Genomic DNA, 20,818 nt, shown 5'->3' with positions numbered 1-20,818 from the left:
TCGAGCCGGGGAAGAGACCGATACAAGTGGGCCCGATCTTCTCCGCATTTCCAATTCGCGGGGAACGGACAGAGAGTGAGTGTTTATTAATGCATGCGATTTCCTGGTCTTGGATTTCTTTCTATATTCTTCTTTGATTTGAATGGCCATTTATTGCTATTGAGAAATCACAATGGCTGGAAAACTGCTCTCTGTTGAGCAAATCGCGGGCCACAACACGCCCGAAGATTGCTGGATCGTGGTAGATAAACAAGTATGGGACGTGACGGATTTTTTGGAGGAGCATCCTGGGGGCTCTACAAGTACATGTCTACTTCCTAGACGATCAAGATAATATGTTGATAAACAAGTCTAGTTATCCTGAAGTATGCCGGTCGCGACGCGACAAAAGCCTACTCCGAAGTCCACGCCCCCAGCGTCCTGAAATCGAACCTCCCACCAGAGAAACACATCGGCCTTCTCGACAAATCGACCATCACCGACGACTGGCTCAAAGAGCCCCCGAGAGCTAATCCCCAGCTACTCCTTGAGCATGAAAAACCGCCCCTCCACACCCTGATCAACTCGCACGATTTCCAAGTTGTCGCGTCCAAGACCGCCAGTCCCAAGACGTGGGCGTTTTACTCCAGCGCAGCTACCGATCTGTTTACACGCGACGCAAATAAGTCATACTTTGATAGGATTTGGTTCCGACCGCGGGTGCTGAGGAATGTGCGGGAAGTTGATACAAGGTCGACGATTCTGGGTGTTGATAGTAGGTTGCCGTTGTTTGTGAGTCCGGCAGCTATGGCGAAGTTGATTCACCCGGATGGAGAGTGTGCGATCGCGCGGGCTTGTGAGAGTAGGGGAATTATGCAAGGCGTACGCGCCTCTTTTTCTTTGCGTTGGCTTGTGTGCGCTGGTTGACTGATTGCAGATATCGAACAATTCGTCCTACACGATGGACGAACTTCGGGCCGCTGCACCATCGGGCAACTTCTTCTTTCAGCTGTATGTCAACAGGGACCGTGCGAAATCTGCAGCACTCCTGCGACAATGCTCCGCCAATCCCAACGTCAAAGCCATCTTCGTGACAGTCGACGCATCCTGGCCTGGCAAACGAGAAGCGGACGAGCGCGTCCGCGCAGATGAGAGCTTATCAGTTCCGATGGCACCATCCCAAGCGAAAAATGACAAGAAAGGCGGTGGTCTAGGCCGTGTAATGGCAGGGTTTATCGACCCGGGACTCACCTGGGAAGATCTGAAATGGGTGCGACAGCATACGCATCTCCCCGTGTGTCTGAAGGGTGTGATGTCAGCGGACGACGCCATGCTAGCCATGAAAGCGGGGTTAGACGGGATTCTACTTAGCAATCACGGCGGACGGAATCTAGACACCAGCCCACCATCCATCATCACGCTTCTAGAACTGCACAAACGATGCCCGGGGATTTTCAATAGGATGGAGATCTACGTAGATAGCGGGATTCGCCGGGGGACTGATATCCTCAAGGCCGTGTGCTTAGGCGCGACGGCCGTGGGAATGGGTCGGAGCATGCTCTTTGCGACGAACTATGGACAGGAGGGAGTGGAGCATTTGATCGATAGTAAGTCGCCGGCCCTTTGGTTCCAAGTCGATAGTACTGACCAGTCAGTCATGCGCGATGAATTGGAAACAGCGATGCGCAATACGGGAATCACGGGGTTGGATGAGGCTAGTCCGGGTTTGGTGCATACGGGGGATGTCGACCATTTGGTCCCTGATTCGGCCAGACATCCGTACGCTCGGGCGGTGATTCGAAAGCGTGCAGCGAAGCTGTGAAATACCAGCGCAGATTGCAGATAGGACCAACACGTGTTATCCGCTTGTTGTTTGAACATACATACAGAGTAGTAGTATGTAGTAAGTAGAATGCGGCCGCCTCAGTCATGCTGGCTCAATGCAACCAGCCCACATATTCTAATTCGCATTTCCGGGGCGGGCTTGAACCCCTGTCTAAACCGAATAAACTATCACAGGAACATTCTCCTGTTGAGAAAAGGAACTCTCCGAGATCTCAAAACGGAAAGTTACGGTGACATTAGATGAGACCACGTCAGACAAATTATGTTATGTTCCTGGCTGTACGCTGTAGAATTGGATACAGGATGGGATGATCTGCTCACGTGTCTTCACCGCTCTCAACGTTGAGATGTGTCATCCTGACGCAGCCATTGGCCATTAGCCAGTGTTCTACGGAGTAGTGCCATGTATTATTATGCAATGCAGGATTGAGGGGAAGTGAGCAGACTTATTCGGGTCGAGGACTCCGTACGGAGAACGGAGTAGAGTAGGTTGAAACCCGGAGATTGTAGTACGGTCTGACAGAGTACGGAGTAAGGACAAACACTAATAAGATGTTTAATAAGAAATAGAATAGACTAAATAACTCTAATAATCGAATGCTAATGCCAACAGTCATACTCAAAACTCCGAGGTCTAAAGGAAGTCTTTCCGCGAGTGCTTTCCGAACAATACGTGGGGAAGCATAACCGAGAACCAGTCGACTGCGGAGGATCGCCCTGTAGAAAAGTCAAGAGTGTAGTCATAGGATTACCAGAATAATTACTTTGCTGCTATTCTGAAAGACATAAATACCCTCGTTATTCTCTCTTTCATTGCCCTCATCTTCTCTTCTTCGCACGTATCAATCTGTCCTCCTACTATACTGAGCTCTACTCAGTACATCGCATCACTCTAGCATCGACCGGGCCAGATCCCCCCACCGATCTTCCCAACAACAGGCATTGGCATTCATTGCTGTTTTATCTCCTTTTCGTCATCTCATAAATAGCCATCCCTCTCATCTTTTCAATTCTGCATTCTCATCTTCTCATCTTTGCATTTACATTTTCACTTTCACTCACGTCATCTCTGATTCTCTACATACCACAATGGCTGCTCCCCGTTCGTCTTCGTTGCGTGCCCTGCGCATTCTCTCTCAGCAGAACCCGGCTACTCCCTGCCTTCGTCGGAACCTCCACATCACTGGCGCTCAGTCTGCCCAGCCTGCCAATGTCGCAGACAGAACCTCTCTGTACTCTGCTCAGACTCTTCCCGATCTCAAGTCGGAATGCAAGAAACGGTCTCTGACTGCTGGCGGTAGCAAGAATGAGGTAAGCCCGTGTCTACGCTTGGGGTTTTGAACGTTATGCTAATGTAACCACAGCTTGTTGAACGTCTTGCCAACCATGACTTCCTCCAGTCCCGTGCTTTCAGCATCGCCATGAGAAGAATCAACGGCAATGCCTTCGCAGAGTATGTATTCCTCGGTTCACCCTCAATCACAAGCTCAACTAACACACCCGTGATTAGCAGCGCCAGCCGTGAATTCAACACCTCCCGCTCCCAGAAAGCCGTCAATGACTCATCTACCGTCGACTTTGCCTACATGCCCTCGATGGAAGAGCTCCATGCGTCGGCCCCTAACCCCGGCCCCCGCATCCCGATCCTTCCCGACCTCTACAAATCTGCCGAACCCGCCCTGACCACTCCTACCGCGGCCACCGGCAACTACCCGCCCATGAAGCCCCAGGTTTACACCGTGGCTGGCTCCACCTCCGACGTGGCTGCCAGTCCCCTGTCGGAAGTTGTGGACAACCATGCCGTGGACATCGACCCGTTCTCGCTGACTGAGACGGTCGGGCGATCGCGTCTGGGTGAGATGCTGCAGCGGCAAGGCGGGTTTTCTTTTAGGAGTTCTCGCCAGCCCGGAGAAAAGGGGGTGATTGGGGAATTAATGAGTTCCATGGTGGAGGACATTTTCCCTAAGCAGCTGCGGAAGTAACGGATACCCGGGATGACTTTCTTTTGTTACTTTCGCGTTTGTCATTAGCGTTTATGATTTAATAGCCTTGGCGGTTGTTCTGTTCCTTTCTTGTGTTGTTATGGTTAGGGATTCAATAATACCAATTACCGCCGATTGACGGACTATACTACTGTTTCCAATATGCAAGTACACAGAAGTAACCACCGGAGTACACTACATACTCCGACAAACGATCAGACCACCGACCAACGTCCGAACAACGTTGGTCTGACGTAGATCAGTGAACATCCGAGATAATCGACCCAAAATGACGGGCAGAGTTCGACTCCGTTTGCCCGACAGGTACAGGCACAGGGGGGGGCAGCCGCGGATTGATCAGTGCCGCCCGTTGTCTGGAGATAATTCGGACCGCGGAACAGGATCAGATAACAATCTTCCGCGGATGATAATCACGGGATTGATTGTGAGGAGTAGAGTGCTCCGTACAATGTACCCCTGTTAGGAGGGAGTAAAGTATTAAGGCTGAACTGTGTCTGCAGTGCAAAGAACTACTCCGACGTCCCGATCTTCTCCGATCTGAGTATGATGACATGTGAATCAGCGAAGATGTACAAGGACTGTTTTGTCTGTTGCATATGATGATGATGATATGGCTGTTGATAGATGGTAGATAGGAATTTGCATATGCAAACAGCCATTGTTGGAGCAGATGAAGTGACGTACTATGTGCAGAGTAAAATCAATGAATGAGTCTCGGTACCCTGCATTGTGACTAGGGCTGTCGCTTTGTACTGTCTGGCTGTAGTTGTATGGGGTGTTTGTATCGCTCATCGCGTTCTAATAGAATACTCTGTCCATATCGGTCTCTCCTCTAGAACTTCCACTTCGTCTACTCATCTATATACTCTCCATTCTATATACACACCAAAATGAACAAAAAACGATATTTTTCCTTTTTATCTCGCAAGACACTAAGTGTTTTCGGGTTTTTATACCTTTGATGGTTTTCCCGGAGCTCTTCCCAGGTACTACCTATATCAGCCGACTGTCGTTAGCAGAAGACCGCGACGAGATCTACGTGCAGTTTACAGAGTGGGGGAAAGATTACGGCAAATATCCGAGAGAATGAAGTCTCACTAAGAGTCGCGGTACGAAGATGAGCAGCACGTTCAACCCGCTGGTCGTTCTCGCGTCTGAGGTGAACTTTCTTTCTATTGCGGCGATAGGTCGTCTTCGCGTGGATGATGACAGTTTGCTTCGAAGCTGAATGCGTGGGCCTACACGCACTTTGGATATGTTGTACGATTCGAATGTTTCTGGAATGGGTCTTGCTGTCTATCCAGAGTGATATGACATCGGGTGCTTGGTGTGCCGTCGTCTTATCTTGGACTATACTGGAGAAGACATCCAGGACACGGTAAGTCAGTTGGAAATATGAACGAGAAGCCATCAACGCGTTATAGTACTACGAGATACCCGGTATCGTGGAAGACACCAGGGATCTGAGAGCGAAGAGCCCAGAGGGAGAAGTTGCTGGCGTGTGGGTGAGCATCCACTGCTCTGCTAAGTGTCGATCGAACAGCAACAAGTGTCGATACCCACCCTGGACCGGTCGTTATGTATACGACCCTGTGACATCGTCACCGAATGGTCCCAGACACTCTTATGTCAACGAAAAGCTCTCGTTTCCGCTAACCATTTCCTGTGGTATGAGTGCTTTCGTGATATACCATACTATCAGCGGACCTACTGCTAACTGTTGGCTGGATAGGAACAAGCTCCGATTTGTGACCGGCACCGCCACTGCCCCTGGCGGTTATATCTTTGCCATATATTCGATGGGTTCTCACGCCGTACCAACTAAAGAACCCCATCTCTTTTGGTTCTCGGTACGCTCGACATCATGATCTTCGACAACTAGAGGATCTGGCAAATGCTTCGATCTTTTGATGGACACTGAAGGGTTAGAATGCTGACGCTTTACTGTTATTTAGTATAGCGAACCAAGAATGAATATACACACGCTAGTCCTTCCCCTTATGATGCAGTTTCTCTGTGTCGCAGGGACAGAACCACTTTGCGAAGCATCAGTCTCCGTGCAATGACGGCACTAGTTCTCGAAGAATACTTGCGACGTAATACTTGACACTTCCTCATGCAGGCTTCCTTGTTTTTCGTTCCTTTTTGTGCCTCGATTCACACGGCTTGTGAAATTATATACTCCTAGTCAGGATGTTCCGAGGACCGGACAAGAGGGAGCGGAAACTTTCTCCTGAGAGTATAACGGTTTACGCTCTAGATCCGGGCTGAACGTGTACTGTGACAACTAGTCAGTGGATGGCGTGTAATTTAGCTTTATATAAAAACTTCACGGGGAGTTCAGCGTAAGTCACCATCTTACTCTCCTGATTTGATTAATTTCTCGATATTGATGTTTCATCGGTTTGTGACTGTTATAGTAATTGACGGGCACGAACTCTATCCTGGGTTCGCCAGTTAATACTAGACACTTGAGGCGCGGAATCATGTGTCACAGCTCACTATGACCCAAGTCAGAAAAATAGTTGGACATCTTGTTCAAATTCTCCTATATTGAACATCGGACATTATTGCAATGTTGGCGATATTTTCCTGGATATTAAAACGACACCCATGGACCCCGAAGGCTGGCCTTCTTGGACACTTCCGTGCCTGACCTGACTAGGGCTCGACTGTCAGCAATCCTAGGCTTGTTTCGGGATTGCCTGGTGAGTTGCGACTGTCCCAAAAAGATTCAGGAGACAAAGGTAACTAACTCGAATTATCATATGTAGGAACTCCCTTGCGCATACTCTGGTTCCGAAAACAGAGAGCTCGATGTGTAATGACTCCCCTTTTGCCTAACTCTCCAGCCTACAAGCTAGATGACGCCCGTTCGCTCCATGGAGAAGGCTGGAGAGGGAAATGGCAGCTTACGTTCACAGGTATGCTCGGTATAATCGACAGTTGCTTGCACAAACATGACAAAAGGGAATGACACTTCCACGAATAGAAAATTGAAACGTAAGTTAAGTCATCAGCCGTACTGTTCAATAAAACGTCTGAGCTGGTCTGAGAGGTTTCCAATGGGCTGACGCTGCATTATTACTAGAGCCGATCTTTACGTGTCCTATATAAAATCAAATATCTGAAGATTTTTCCGTCGAAGCATTAGTCCGTTGCTTTTTTTTTTCGATCTCATGTCTGGATCAATTGAAGGTTAGCATATATTGTATTGTACTTGGGTTAGACGCTGTGCTGACTAGCGCTTAAGCACCTCCCTACATGATTTCGACCTCCTTCAGCAAGCCATCATCGATCTGGTTAAGCATTGAGAGTTGGCCATCAAGCACCTATAAATCCTGCGACAGAGCGAAATTGGCACCGAATGACATTATATCAACACTAGAAGCCGATACATGAACGTCGAATTCAGGACTGAACGTTATAGGGCGTATGAGGAAATGAATACACTGCATATGTGCCAGGTGACTGTAGGTATGTGCGCGCGCATCATGACAGATAACGAGCAATGTGGTACGTCCCTATGGCACTCAAGCGCTTAGCTCTATGTATCCATCTCTTGATGAGATGATTCATCTTGGATTGGAACATGTCACTAACAGCTCATCCAGTTCCCGAAACCCATCCTTGTCAGCCTCGATAACAGCAAGCAGAAGAGTTTGGGATAGATTTATCTCACTCATCCGGCGAATATCCAGAATCTTCCCACAAAGTTGTCGCGGTAACTCACATTATCGATTGGCATCCTCTTGAGACCGGCGTGACCAGTACTAACGCTCTGTTGGTCCCTCTGGAATTGGCATTCGCGCGCTGTTGCTAATGATCAATACATTCCTTCGGTTACCTGGCGTCTATGTGGTCGAATAGAAAAACAGGACGGTGCCCCTGTTCGAGTCTATTCCCAGACACCATGGATTGAAAGTATGCCGGGGATTGGAAGAGCGTCCCAGATAAAATCCGACAAGTGTTAGAACCGTATTACCAATGACCCGATCGCTTTGTCCAATTTCTTCACAGAAAGTGTCATGGTGTACCGAATGAGCTGGATGTCCAATCCAGGTTCGTCCAGGACGCATCCCAAGGATGCAATCTGTTTCTTTTATGACAAATTCGAACCAGAATGCAAGAACACAAGCCCCAATGCGTTCCCTGGAAGCTGCCGTGAAATCGACGAGAATGAGCAGCAAAAGCCAACCGAGCAAAATGGCGAGTCCTCAGCCCTATGTCTCCAGATAAATTCCTCAACTAGACCGTTTCTCCTATGACAGGATCGAATGTCGCGTCATGATGCCGAAGGACGGGTGCAAAACTACCTCGAAAATCTTGACCCACATCTCCGGGGTTTCGATGGAAAAAGACTGAGGGATGCTTCATGGGAATCAGCATGGCACATGCAAAAAAGATTCGCGATATTTATGAAGATGGAGGATATGTCCTTTTACATATTACACCGTTGCTTCCCGAATAGCATCGTGGCTTCTGCGCCAACTGCCACTTCGGCAGTCTCGGAAAACGTTGCAACCTGCCCTATGTACAATAATACCCGAGAGGTTAATAACGGAACCATTTCCCCCCGACAGGACCTGGTCAACGGACAATGGGAACTCCAGTGCTCACTTATTGTCAGGATTGGATGACGTCTATGTCACACTCTCCTCCCTAGCAGAGACTCTGACAGCAGGGTACCTACGGTACATTGTTGGAATCAACGAAAGACGACCGAATCTTGCGGACAGTTTACCCTTGGGAGATGTTAGCGGGATGACCGCCACTCCCCTTCACATACGATAAAGCTCGCATCCTTCATAAGAAATGAGTCCTGTGTGAAATTATCATGGTGTACTACCAAAGAGGGATGACAGTTCTGCCATTACTAGCCAACTAATGGCTGCATCGATATGACTGCATTCCAGAAACGCAAGTCACACCAGACCAAGTCTGTCAACATGGCTTGATACGCTTCGAGAGCAGATGTTTCCCCAGCAAGTACAAGAAAAGGAAAAAAATTCTCGTATGTTTCCCTTTCAGGCGGCTCAAGCCATCATAACTCTATAGAATACTGATGATTCTGAATAGAGATTAGAAAGCGTCAGGTCTGTAAGTCCGTGGGCCTCGCTTACGCTTCTTCTCATTGCCTGTTTTGGCATCGGGGAATCCGCATGGCGTCGTTTATATCGCCACCCCTAGCTATGGTCGGAGCAAATGCAGTTTGAATATAATTCCGTGAGGCGAAAAGGACTACCAAGCAAACAACAACCCTGCACTGCTCCCCCAATACGACTTCGACACAATTCAGAACAATGTAAGTTACCGTTACTGTGTCATACAATGGATCGAGGATGGAATTCCATTTTTCAGATAGAAAAAGTGATACTGACCTTGGACAGACTCGCAAGACTTATGATAAAGATTGAGAACGAATCAGTGCCCCCATTGAGTTGCCTATTTACCATGGGTGGATAACTGTGACAGTGCTTATCGATGGGGTAGTTGTCCTGAGATGACAGGGCTCTTCCACGGATTTGAGTTGATTTGGAAAATTTCTATTGTCCGCATCGAGGTATGTTATCACAGCAATCCTATAATAAATAGAAAAAGCAAAAACTTACTTCTTATCAGGCAAAGCGACGACACGCAAGTAGGCGTGCCTAGGCATAATGGGATTTACCTCGTCAGGATTCTCGTGATGGATCGCGTGGAACACGTTCAAACGAGTACCACCGATTCATCAATGAGCATCAAGGCGTACACGAAGTCACAGAATCTGTGTTGGAACTTTTCAGCAATGAAATAAAGGGTCTCGAGGGTCGGGAAGTTTCGAAAACAACGCTTGACGAGATCCGACAGAAGCAATTTCATGATAAGCCCTGGGATCAGCCTACTGCATAACTTCCCACTCAATCGCCCAAGACGGCCCAGAAGTTCCGTTCCTTCGCGGCAGGCGGGGATCGAGTCCGGCCAATCCGTGGACAACAATACCAGTACAACGGGCATGTTGTTTACTTCCTACGAGACACTGACCGAGTCTACAACGCTTGACTCAAGCCCGAAAGTACAAAAACCCGTCATTATCGCTTTTCACATGCTAATACCATTAGATTACATATATACCGACGCAAGCACGTCCAGTCTCAGAGAGCCTTGAACAGAAACTTTCTCTTGCATTCAGACTATCAGACTTCACTGTCTATGGCGGCTCCTTCGCCCGACTTGTCGCTTCAACTGGCTCGGATACCCTGAGGCTGTTGTTGCTCAAAATGCCACCTGTTTCGAGGCTCGAATTACTAGAACTTTTGTCAACAAATCAATTCCAACCTTAAAGCACATCCTATGCGAACACCATGTCATTGGCTATTATGCTCAAAAAAAAAAAAAAAAAAAAAAAAAAAAAAAAAAAAAAAAAAACAACCGAACCTTCTGTTAGTACTCCATCAAATAGTTAACTAGAGCACGGGAAGAGAGAAATGCAGCCTTAGCTTTGTGTGCACATGATTGCTCCATTTAGGTAGTGAAATGATAGCATGTCAGTCCAAATCTGTGTCATTCTCCCTTTCTATTCTGCAACTCTAGATATCCGCCAAGTGTACCTGACCCATTGTGTTGCCACTGGGGTCCTGTACTCTGTAGTTACTCTGCACCTCAGTTGTAGTTGGATAATGAGTAAGCGCACGTGATGGTCCAGACACAGACCGAACATGGTTCACAGCGGCGGCAAAAAACGAGTGAACAGATCAATTGTGAGGGGCCAATGGGAGTGGCAACCTGCAAGATGGTGAATCCGCCGAGAGGGACCACAGTTCTTCTGGCCATAGAACGGCGTTCCAGACCTGGCGATGCGCTGAGTTTGACCTGTACGGTCTGAGTGTTTGCGTATGCCATTTGTATATACTTGTACTGTTTATACTGATTTATATGTCCATTCTAATCTACTCATTTCACACATTTAGATGGTTATGCACTTGGCCCCGACTAGCTGTCAGTGACATCATGTGTTCAGGGGGACTGCACCAACCGCCTAATTGGGTTTGGTGTGAAAAAGATCTTCACGTTTCCACCCGACCGGGAATAGTGTCTTCACTGTTCTGGAGAGCCCCGCCGCATTGGCAGTCTCCTATTGGGTGTGCCGTGCATAGTACCGAACTCTATTATTATCCCCTCTTTCCTTTTTATGTCTTTTCTTTGTACGGAGCCAGCTGTATATATTCCTTTCTTTTGCTATTTGTCTGTTTCAATCCGTCTTTTATTCGCTATTTTGCATCTCACTCTCATTCGTTTTTCTGTGTTTCAGGTTGCTTTCTTTCTTTGCTGTTTGTCGATCATTTATCCCAAGTCGCTTGCATTAACGCCCTGAGCCTGTTATAACGAGGCTGGCCTCTGGCTCTCGTCCCTCATTCCTCGTTTCCAATGCCTTCTTGAATCTATAGATTGTTGTGCATAGACTACTGTTCATTATACCGCCGCCATGCGTCTCACAGCGTCCCTCCTCGCCGCCGCTTCCCTCTCCACCTCCGTTACGGCCTTCTACCCCTACCAACTCAACACTGAAGTCTCCATCGGCAATTCCCTTCTGTCCAACCTCCGTCGTCGCTTCATGCCATGGAAACTCCAACAAGATGACACGAAAGACTCAGACTCCCAGGGGTCATCCAACCTCCTAACCCTCGACCTCCAAAAACTCCCCGTCCGCCGCGACAACAACTACAAAGTTGTCATGTCCGACCCCCCGTCCCAATCCAACAGCGCCGCCGTCGACCAGGACGGAAACGACTTCTCATACTTTGCCGTGGTGCAAGTCGGTTCGCAGAAGCAGAAGATGCGGATGTTACTGGACACGGGGGGAAGTGACAGCTGGGTGTTTTCCTCAGACTGCTCGAGCACAGCTTGCAAGCAGCATGATAGCTTTGGGGAGGATGCTTCGGATACTCTGCAGATAACGAATACGGCGTGGACGGTGCAGTATGGGACGGGTACGGTGAATGGTCTTGTTGGGTGGGATACTATTACCATCGCGGACTTGACGGTCAACATGACTTTTGGGCTGGCGTCGAAGGCGTCTGATGATTTTCTGTCGTATCCGATGGATGGTCTGCTGGGCTTGAGTCGGTCGAATGATACTGGTTTCGGGACTCCTACGTTTATGGACTTTGTGCAAAAGGAGAACATGCTGGAGTCGAACATTGTCGGGTTCAGTCTCTCTCGGGGGTCTGACGATGACCAGGATGGAACTGTTACCTTTGGCGGTGTCGATAAGTCCAAGCTGGACGGTAACATTACCTACACTGATACCATTTCCTCGAGCAACCGCTGGGAAATCCCTGTCGACGACGTTACCGTCGACGGCCAGGCCTGTAACTTCACCGGAAAGGGTGCCATCATTGACACGGGCACATCGTACATGATGCTTCCTCCTGACGATGCTAAGACAGTCCACTCCCTCATCCCCGGTGCCACATCGTCCGGCCAAAACTTTGTCCTCCCCTGCGAATCGGATGCTGAAATTCGCATCACATTCTCTGGCGTTAGCTACAACATCTCCCCTAAAGACTACGTTGGACAGAAAGCCGGCGATAACTGCGTCTCCACTATTGTCGGGTACCAGTCTTTTGGTGATGATGAGTGGCTTGTGGGTGATGTCTTTTTGAAGAATGTCTACTCTGTCTTCGACTACGACAACGACCGCATCGGACTCAGTGGTAGAAAGGGTGAGACGGCGCCTGTTGTCACTTCCGAGGAAGATGCGGAGGAAGCCGATAGTGTCGAGGGCTCGGATGCAGGTAGCGAGGCTGAGACTGCCTCGTCATCTGGGTCTGGTTCTGATGATGCTTCTAGCAGTACTTCGTCGGGTAGTGCTGCTAGCTCGACAGATGTTGATTCTGCTGCTGTGGCCAGGGTCCCACGCTTCGGTTTGCCAGTTCTGCTGGTGGCCTGCATGTTCTGGGTGTAATCCCGAACACCTCTCATTTGCATCCGGTACACGGGGATGTTTTTCTTTCTTTCGCTTGTCTTATACTATCGTTTATCTGTACAGGGGCATACCCATACATTCTTCGTCGTACATCTTATATACATTCGTTTATTTCATTTGCACCTGGCAAATGGATTTGTTCTCAAGAGTGGATATTTACTGATCAAAATATAAATTTTCATTGTCCGTCATTCATTATCCAGGCGATTACAGCACTTTATCCGGGATCAAGTTGTACGACTTGGGGTATGATTCTGCCAACATTAGTATCCAAATATCGCATCAGGTAGAAGGGTGCTTACCCAGAATGTCCTTCTCAAACTCCTCAACCTTATTAAACCCACCTACACCCATTAAAATATCCAAATCCGCCAACAAACTCTTCATAACATGCCTCACCCCCTCTTCACCCATAATACTAAGTCCCCAAACCCAAAGTCTCCCCACAAACACAAACTTCGCACCAAGCGCCAGCGCCTTGACGACATCACTCGCACCGCGCACTCCAGAGTCGAACATGATATACAACTTGTCGCCAACGGCATTTACGATGTTCTCCAGTGCGTCAAGGCTAGCGATTGCGCCGTCAACCTGTCGACCTGCGTGGTTACTCACGACGATCCCGTCGACGCCGTACTCGACGCACTTCTTCGCATCCTTGACAGATTGAATGCCCTTGATTGTGAACGGACGACCTCCCGAGATCTTCTTCCACTGCTCAATCAACCACGGGATCTTCTCCCAGGACCACGCACGGCCGTGCCAGATCGAATCAATCCACTTCGTCGAAGCAGCGAGAACATCCTTCTCCGGATCAATTCCGTCCTCCCGGCACCGTTTCTGGAATACGGGGTCAGTAAGACCCAAATCCGCACCGATGCCACGGTAAAACGCATAATTGGAGCTCGCAACATCATCATGTCTCCAACCAAGCTGCCACGTATCCGTCGTCAACATCACCGCATCGAAACCACTCTTCCACGCACGATTCAGCAACGACAGCGTTAACTCATCATCATGAGGCATGTATAACTGAAAGATCCTTGGTCCATTGCCATTCGCTTCACCAACTTTCTCAATCGCCGTACTCCCAGCCGTTGATAGACAATACGGAAGATTCAATTCTCCTGCAACCTTGGCCACTGGTAACTCCGCGAGCGGGTTATAGATCTTGTTGATACCGATTGGGGCAAAGCCAATAGGGGCAGCGACCTTGTGGCCGAAGATCTCGGTCGTTGTGTCGCGGTTGTTGGTGTCGACGAGTTGGTTGGGGATTATGCGGTGGCGGTAGAAGGCTTGGCGGTTGGCTAGGTGCGTGTTGGACATGCCTGCGTTGGAGGAGGCGTAGTACCTTGTCCTTGTTAGTATAGGTAGTCATGGGTGATGATGGTGGTGGGACGTACCAGCCGGACTCGGTGAGGCGTTCGCGGGCTCGTTGTTCGAGTTTGATGGGGTCTGTAGACACAGTCAGTCATTGCTAAGAATGCAGGGAGTAGGGTCAAATGTACGAGTGTTAAACGGGGGAACCTGCCCATCGTTGGCCTTCCAGAAGTTCTGGCGCTGATACAACGCCCACTGGGGGGTTGATCGCTTCTCGATATTGGGGTTGTTTGCGTCCATTATTTCTCTCTGCTCAATGCTTGTCTCTATTTTCTGTCTGTCTGTCTTAAGTTGTAGGTTTATATAGTTGCAACACATATTATCGATGACTTCATCCTGACGCGCTCTCGGGCGAGAGCCAGCCCTAATCCGGCACTCTTATCACATCAACTCTTCTCCTCGATAAGCAGGTATACGTACGCTGCGCCTTGAAGATTGACGGAAAACGTTCTCGGGCGAGACGGGAAACGGATGGTGAACGGACGGTGTCGCGGATGTGGACATCCTGGTGGACTGACCGGTATTCGGAACAGCTCAGAGGACATGGACTGATAGTTGCATCTGGAGTACTAAGGTCACGGTATATCTCGTTGCAGTTAGTTAGTATGAATAAAGGTAATTTGCTATGGATATAGCACCTACTCTAATTAATCTTATTTATTTGATATGATCGATGCAGGGATATACTTCTGCCCTATGATATCATCGATCTGCCCAAGCATTCTCTACATTCTGCCTGCAGTACAATGCCCCAGGGGTAGTTCTACATACTGTCAATTGAGAATCTAATTGTACTTTAATATCATCTGCCCTATATCTGATACCATAACTATGTACTACCGCCCATACTACCGACCCGATTCCTCCCGGAGCGGGAAAACCCAACCCCCCCGACGCTCCGGACCGGGTTCCCGGGTTTACTATCGGAACCAACCAGCTTCACTCAATTAACTTCTTAACTCACTCTTCTTGCTCTGCACACACTCCCAGTACTAACAGACTCAACAAAATGCTCCTAGGCAAACGCACCGCCGCCGTCCTCGCGCGGCCAACAACCCGCATACCAGCATCAGCAACAGCAACATCATCACCACTACGCACCTTCACCACAACACCACCCACCCACGACGTCGCATCCTCCGCAACCCCCCAACGCCCCACGCGCATGCCCTCCCGCGTCAAAACACCCTGGATCGAAGCCCTCACCAGATCCCGCGAGGAAGCGCGCGCCGCTGCCGCTGCCGCCACAGGTCCTAAAGATGTGAGCCCGACAGCGGCGAAGGTGGACACGACGCCGAAGAGGATGAGTGATAGTCATTATAGTGTTGTGTTACCGGTGGCGCAGGATAAGTGGTTGTTGGATAGTTATTTGAATGCTACGGGGCATATTCGGTATGTTCTTACCACTCTGTATCTGGATTGATATATAAAGCAAGTATTGATGAGGTGTAGGTTGGGATCGTTGCTTATGGACCTCGACGCCCTAGCTGGTATAATCGCCTACCGACATACAGGCGATAATGTGACAACCGTTACCGCTGCCGTCGACCGTATCACCATCGAGCACCCATTGATGGAGATCTGTGACCTCGAGCTTAGCGGACAGGTCACCTACGCTACAGGACGATCGAGTATGGAAATCTCCCTTCAGGTTGCCAAGGTCCCGCCGGAGGGGCAGAACGTGAAGCCGGACGATGTGTTGATTACCTGTGCGTTTACGATGGTATCGCTTGACCCCGTCACGAAGAAGCCGGTCAACGTTGCACCATTGGTGCTGGAGACGGAAGAGGAGAAGGGGCTGTTTAAGAAGGGAGAGGAGAATTACAAGGCCAAGAAAGCCCTCCGCACGCGGAGTCTCCTCGAAAAGGCGCCTGATGATGAGGAATCGAGCCTCATCCACTCCATGTGGAAACAAGAGGTTTCCTACAGAGGTACCCCTCACCACACCCCATTCATCCCATATCATACTAATATAGATACAGACCCCCAAACCCCCATCCAACGCCCCGAAAACACCTCCTTCATGTCCTCCACCGTCCTAACCAGCGCCATGATTATGCAGCCCCAAGACCGCAACCGCCACAGCTTCATGATCTTCGGTGGCTTCCTGCTAAAACACACCTTCGAGCTGGCTTTCTGCTGCGCTGCGTCTTTCTCCCATACCCGTCCTAACTTCTTAGCCCTGGACCCTAGTACCTTTGAGAACCCGGTTCCCGTGGGTAGTGTATTGTATTTGAGGGCGACGGTATCGTATACCGAGCCGTATGACGCACCTGCGACAGGATTGAGAGAAGAAGACGCTGGTGGTGACGGCGGGAAGTACACCAAGGTGCAGGTGAGAGTGGACTCGAAGGTTCGGGACGTCGAGCACGGGACGAAGAAGAGCACGGGGATGTTCCATTATACGTTCCTGGTTGATCGCGATGTGCAGGTTATGCCCAAGGAGTATGGGGAGTTCATGATCTGGACTGATGCGAGGAGACGCGCGCAGAATGCGGCTGCTATTCTGCCGGGTTCGAAGTATAATGCGCTTAGGGTTATTAAGGATAGTGTTACGGAGTGAGCTATCACGGTTCACTGAGTGTGCTTGTGTAAAAAGCGTTTGTATACCAGGTGTAGGAAATGCTATGTACATACATGCCCAATCATGCTATCCTATCCTAACCCAACATATCCATCCTACCTATGTCCAAATAGCCAACCAACTCCAAGAAAGTACAGTAATCAAAACAGTAGATCAAAAACGCAAAATTTTCAAAATCGAGAAAGCCGCCTCTACCCAGACTCCTTTTCCATCTCCCAACAAAGCCAGACAACGAACCCCGACCCGAGACGGAACCAAAAATATCATGTCGTGTCATAACTTGCATATGTTTGTTTTTTTGCATTTTTATTTGTCAGCATTCACTGGAAGTCGATGTCTTTGACTCTGAATTCCCAGCCTTGCCATCTTCACTGGCGTCCTTCTTCTCAGGAGGCGCTTCCTCCTTCATGCATGCATTTTCCAGGATGTTTGTCCACTTCCCGCTAGTTCCTGCATGGCTATGCTTCAAGTGCTGGCGGAAATGATCCGCACGGAAGAATTTCTTTGCGTTGTTGCACTCGCCAAATTTATGCACTGCAGTTAAGTGCTCGAAGCGACGATCCCAATCCGGCTGTGGCAAGTTGGGAAATTCCTCGCCACAGTAGCCGCAGATGTCGTGAGACGATGAACTGTTATTGTTCGATTGCGATGAAGACGACGAAGACGTTGACGCCGTTGTCCCAGAGGGATGGAAAGCGGCTTGGTAGTTCGGAAGCGCAGCGCAGGACCATGAATGGCGACGGAGGTGGAGCGAGTTTTGGTGTCGTTCTGCTTCGTTTTTGTTCTTGAACCGGTTGTTGCAGTATTGACATGAATACTGCTTCTCCATCTCGTGGGCCCGTAGTTCGTCCGGGTTGTCGAACTTTTTCGGCTTCTTTGGACAGCAATCGCAGATGTACAGCCCGCCCACCTTGGGACCACCCAGCTTGGGCACGGTCAGCGTGTTTTGCAACGATACCTTCCTTGGTGGGGCGGTGCTGGGTGGTTGCAATGTGTCTGAAGTCGCAGGGCGCATCACGGCCGGCCCGGGAAGAGCACCAGGAGAACTGGGGTTCATAACCGACTTGTCGTGCAACGAATCCAAATCGGAGTTGGGCGAGAGTCCAGGCGAAAGTCCACCGGGGGAAGGACGGTCGTATGGAGAAACGCTCGTCATACTGCTAGCGCCCACGGAAAGCCCTGCTGACGAATACGATCCCGAAGTACGGTAGCTAATCGAAGATGCCGCTGAATGACTGCCGTGACTTGGGGTGTAGGTACTGCTAACCGATAGGTTTTTCCCAAATGGATGTCCGCTCGTTCGACGCTGAGAAAGGTCACCGTTGCTGGTCGTCACATGAAGCGAGCCTCGATGATCAGAAATCATTTCACGGGGCGGACTGGATGCTCGTCGTTTCGTGCCGGATCTCATGTGGTCCAGATACGGTGGTGTAGCTTCCCGAACTTGGAACAGTCGCGGCGGTAACGAATCGTCACAGTCTCCCTCCACATCCGAAAACGCTCTTTCGTCGTAACTTCCCCGGTTGGATCGACTGGGAAGGCTTAGGGTATCCGGTGTCGTTCTGCCGCCACGGCGTCGGTAAGAATAGCCGGCATGATCGTGCTCCACGGCTGATGAAGGCGCACTGCTTTCCACGCTCGGACTCCGGCAATCGAGATAGTTCCAACCGACCTTGGTACCTGGCGAAATTCCTCCTGCGGAGATGGGGCTGTGTTGCCATTTCACATCGAGCATCGATCCATCTGAGCCTCCGGGAGAGGGTAAACCGCCAAAAGTGTGAGACGGAATAGTCAATGTCGAAGTCATTCGTCCCTCATTGATGGATTGGGGTGGCGAGAGTGGTTTCCCAATCTTGGACAGAAGATGTTGGTCATAACTATCTGACGCATCTTTCATATTTCTGCGAGAAAAGTCGCGTTCACCTTGCAGACTGATTTGGTCAGTTGGCTAGTCGTATAGTTACCGTTTCAGTAAACTTACATGGAGGAAGGCCCCGGGAGGGGGGCCACGGAATTGCAAAATCCGTCGTCCATCGGCGGCGGTGGTTCAATTCTGATCTGAGCTTCGGGACTTCTGGGAACAGGCACACGACCTTGGCGGCCCTCTAAATCATCCAACATCATGGGGTCACTGTGCGCAGATGCCTCTGGCCGTCGATGGTGGATATGGCCACTAAATAAGCTGGAACTGGGGCTGATAGGGGCAAGCTTTTTTGTCGACAAGGAACCCTGCGAGTTGGCATGCACCCAGCCGGCATCGTGGCCGTCCTCCAAATCCGCGAGGCGCGACGGCGGAGGCAAAGGTGGTGGTGGAGCAAAGTTGGACATTGACTTGGAAGGAATCGGCATAGGACTTGAAGAGGGAAAAGGGTAGGTTGGCAAGCTCTGGCTGAATCTGTCGATCACACGTGGTTGATCATAGCCACCGTTCACGTCGTGGATACTGATGGCGGGTGGCGACAAGTGTGGGAATCCCATACTAGGAAAGAACACTTGTCGCACAGGGAAAAACAAAGAAAAGGAGCGACAGGGAATCGGAGTGAAACCAGCAATCTCAGGATCAAGTATGAGCGGTTATGATGGATGAATGGTCGTCAACTCTCCGCCTCGATACTGCAGAAGCCCGCTTCCGATAGCTAGAGTTAGACAGACCAAGTGAAATAAAAAATTAGAGTGAGAAAAGCCAGTCCGGCGGCAATGAAGTAATATAAACAAGGAATGGATCGAGGCGCAATAAGCACGACGGAGAGAAATCAGCCCGACCAGCGATAGGGCTGAGAGGCGAGGGATACAGCAGGGAGTTTGCTGTTGGACGACGTTTTGCCACGACCAGTCGCGTCACACGTTGAGAAACCGACTGCCATCAATTAAAAAAGAAAAAAGAGACGAGGATCAAGGAATTAAAAGCCACCGAGGGGGGAGACGCTGGTGGTGGCGGCAACTCAGCAAACGGAGGGGGACATGTTGGAAGATGCAGGTCGTAAAATGTAGTGGGAGTGCGATGGATGCAAGATGAGTTCAATCTGACTGTGATCAGGCTGGGGAAGTGATGACGATACAGCCCGATCTCCTGATGCTAGAAGAGGCAAAACCGGAGAGGGAAAGGAATCGACGGGGCGAATCGCATGTGAGAATTTGAGGAGAGAGTGGGAGGATGGAGAGAGAGGAAGATGCAAGTCAGGTGATCAAGAGGGATAACTTGAAAGAGAAAATTGGATAAAAAGAAAGATATGGGGGATATTTGGATATGGTCAACGTTCAGCGGTTGGTTTAAACTTTGGCAACATTTGATACAGTAATGTTACAATACACCCTCAAAGGGGTCATCGGCAAACACCACGTTATGGCTGTTTGAGGCAGTCCATAAAACTCCGGAAGCAAGGCATAGGGCAGCGCAAGGCGAAGAAACATCCGAATACGCATACGACATACGTCAACTGTAATCTCAAGCGGTGAATTCAATACGGGTGGAGTATAGAGAATGAGGCAGTGCTGGAGGTCCCACTGCTATCCGCGTTCTGGTTCGCTACGGATCTGGACTGTACTCTGTAATAGTAGTAGTATAGAGTAGAGTGAGATATTTCTACAACTCTGCTAATACTCTGTACAGATACAGATACCTATCTGGGATTAATTATGAGTAAAATAGCACTCTACTACAAAGTAAAGGTACTCGATTATAATCCTGTAAAATACAGATACTGTAATAGTGCGTATTGTAAAGACTACATCGAACCAGACCAGGCTGCTCCACTCGCTCTCTCTGATTGGCTCCCGCTGGACTCTCGAGACAGCACTGCCACCGGACCCCGTCGCTTGCTGTCATCAAATAATACATAATTGCATTTGTCTGAATAGGAGATCCCACGGGATGTTTACAAGTAAAGCACATGGTGCTCAATTGCTGAATACTTACGTCGTACTACGGAGTATGTGAAGTAGAATGTATGAAATGTGTACTCCGTAGCACATAAACTCTGGATAAGCTCGTTGTCGCAATCGTCATAAGGTTATCAGCCTTAAGCCTTACGGTGATGGTCTCGTGACTTTCCGGTACGG

The 20,818-nt window shown here is 49.5% G+C and overlaps 8 protein-coding genes across 8 annotated transcripts; 4 read left to right on the top strand and 4 right to left on the bottom strand.

Annotated features, from left to right (window-relative positions):
- Positions 1-172: 172 nt before the first annotated feature.
- On the top strand, positions 173-1,977 carry ASPGLDRAFT_165462 (FMN-dependent alpha-hydroxy acid dehydrogenase; the record flags this gene model as incomplete). The annotated part of the gene is made up of 4 exons (XM_022542609.1): positions 173-302; positions 356-861; positions 917-1,586; positions 1,635-1,977. 4 exons carry the CDS (start codon positions 173-175, stop codon positions 1,799-1,801), a joined length of 1,473 nt encoding a protein of 490 aa, XP_022403760.1. The 3' UTR covers positions 1,802-1,977.
- A 459-nt stretch (positions 1,978-2,436) lies between these two features.
- On the top strand, positions 2,437-3,950 carry ASPGLDRAFT_55563 (uncharacterized protein). Its single transcript, XM_022548146.1, has 3 exons — positions 2,437-3,135; positions 3,189-3,277; positions 3,335-3,950. Exons 1-3 carry the CDS (start codon positions 2,914-2,916, stop codon positions 3,804-3,806), a joined length of 783 nt encoding a protein of 260 aa, XP_022403759.1. The 5' UTR covers positions 2,437-2,913; the 3' UTR covers positions 3,807-3,950.
- Positions 3,951-8,898: 4,948 nt separating this feature from the next.
- Positions 8,899-9,442, bottom strand: ASPGLDRAFT_1123335 (uncharacterized protein). Its single transcript, XM_022539600.1, has 3 exons — positions 9,440-9,442; positions 9,209-9,373; positions 8,899-9,096 (listed from the first exon to the last, which is right to left on the bottom strand). The coding sequence occupies exons 2-3, from the start codon at positions 9,281-9,283 to the stop codon at positions 8,959-8,961; spliced, it is 213 nt and encodes a 70-aa protein (XP_022403758.1). The 5' UTR covers positions 9,284-9,373; positions 9,440-9,442; the 3' UTR covers positions 8,899-8,958.
- Positions 9,316-10,109, bottom strand: ASPGLDRAFT_43545 (uncharacterized protein). Its single transcript, XM_022545839.1, has 3 exons — positions 9,929-10,109; positions 9,440-9,882; positions 9,316-9,373 (listed from the first exon to the last, which is right to left on the bottom strand). Exon 2 carries the CDS (start codon positions 9,822-9,824, stop codon positions 9,537-9,539), a length of 288 nt encoding a protein of 95 aa, XP_022403757.1. The 5' UTR covers positions 9,825-9,882; positions 9,929-10,109; the 3' UTR covers positions 9,316-9,373; positions 9,440-9,536.
- Positions 10,110-11,292: 1,183 nt separating this feature from the next.
- Positions 11,293-12,774, top strand: ASPGLDRAFT_119398 (pepsin-like aspartic protease; the record flags this gene model as incomplete). The annotated part of the gene is made up of 2 exons (XM_022540044.1): positions 11,293-12,546; positions 12,613-12,774. 2 exons carry the CDS (start codon positions 11,293-11,295, stop codon positions 12,772-12,774), a joined length of 1,416 nt encoding a protein of 471 aa, XP_022403756.1.
- A 228-nt stretch (positions 12,775-13,002) lies between these two features.
- Positions 13,003-14,415, bottom strand: ASPGLDRAFT_120245 (L-lactate dehydrogenase; the record flags this gene model as incomplete). The annotated part of the gene is made up of 4 exons (XM_022540126.1): positions 13,003-13,049; positions 13,098-14,146; positions 14,199-14,250; positions 14,304-14,415. 4 exons carry the CDS (start codon positions 14,413-14,415, stop codon positions 13,003-13,005), a joined length of 1,260 nt encoding a protein of 419 aa, XP_022403755.1.
- Positions 14,416-15,184: 769 nt separating this feature from the next.
- ASPGLDRAFT_119404 (putative acyl-CoA thioester hydrolase) lies at positions 15,185-16,738 on the top strand (the record flags this gene model as incomplete). The annotated part of the gene is made up of 3 exons (XM_022540045.1): positions 15,185-15,567; positions 15,628-16,106; positions 16,158-16,738. The coding sequence occupies 3 exons, from the start codon at positions 15,185-15,187 to the stop codon at positions 16,736-16,738; spliced, it is 1,443 nt and encodes a 480-aa protein (XP_022403754.1).
- Positions 16,739-17,072: 334 nt separating this feature from the next.
- znfA (putative C2H2 finger domain protein) lies at positions 17,073-19,237 on the bottom strand (the record flags this gene model as incomplete). The annotated part of the gene is made up of 2 exons (XM_022540083.1): positions 17,073-18,690; positions 18,741-19,237. The coding sequence occupies 2 exons, from the start codon at positions 19,235-19,237 to the stop codon at positions 17,073-17,075; spliced, it is 2,115 nt and encodes a 704-aa protein (XP_022403753.1).
- Positions 19,238-20,818: the final 1,581 nt, after the last annotated feature.

The sequence above is a fragment of the Aspergillus glaucus genome, assembly GCF_001890805.1.
Source record: "Aspergillus glaucus CBS 516.65 unplaced genomic scaffold ASPGLscaffold_4, whole genome shotgun sequence".
In the NCBI taxonomy this organism is placed as follows: Eukaryota; Fungi; Ascomycota; class Eurotiomycetes; order Eurotiales; family Aspergillaceae; genus Aspergillus; species Aspergillus glaucus.
Note: the sequence above shows the minus strand (reverse complement) of the source record. Positions and strands in the feature narration are given on the sequence as shown.

Coding starts and splice junctions, on each gene's coding strand:
- ASPGLDRAFT_1123335 (XM_022539600.1), bottom strand. CDS start 9,283: ATGGTAAATAGGCAACTCAATGGGGGCACTGATTCGTTCTCAATCTTT. Junction 9,097..9,208: donor GTCTTGCGAGTCTGTCCAAG/GTCAGTATCACT, acceptor GTATTGGGGGAG/CAGTGCAGGGTTGTTGTTTG.
- ASPGLDRAFT_55563 (XM_022548146.1), top strand. CDS start 2,914: ATGGCTGCTCCCCGTTCGTCTTCGTTGCGTGCCCTGCGCATTCTCTCT. Junction 3,136..3,188: donor CTGGCGGTAGCAAGAATGAG/GTAAGCCCGTGT, acceptor ATGTAACCACAG/CTTGTTGAACGTCTTGCCAA. Junction 3,278..3,334: donor AACGGCAATGCCTTCGCAGA/GTATGTATTCCT, acceptor ACCCGTGATTAG/CAGCGCCAGCCGTGAATTCA.
- ASPGLDRAFT_43545 (XM_022545839.1), bottom strand. CDS start 9,824: ATGCCCGTTGTACTGGTATTGTTGTCCACGGATTGGCCGGACTCGATC.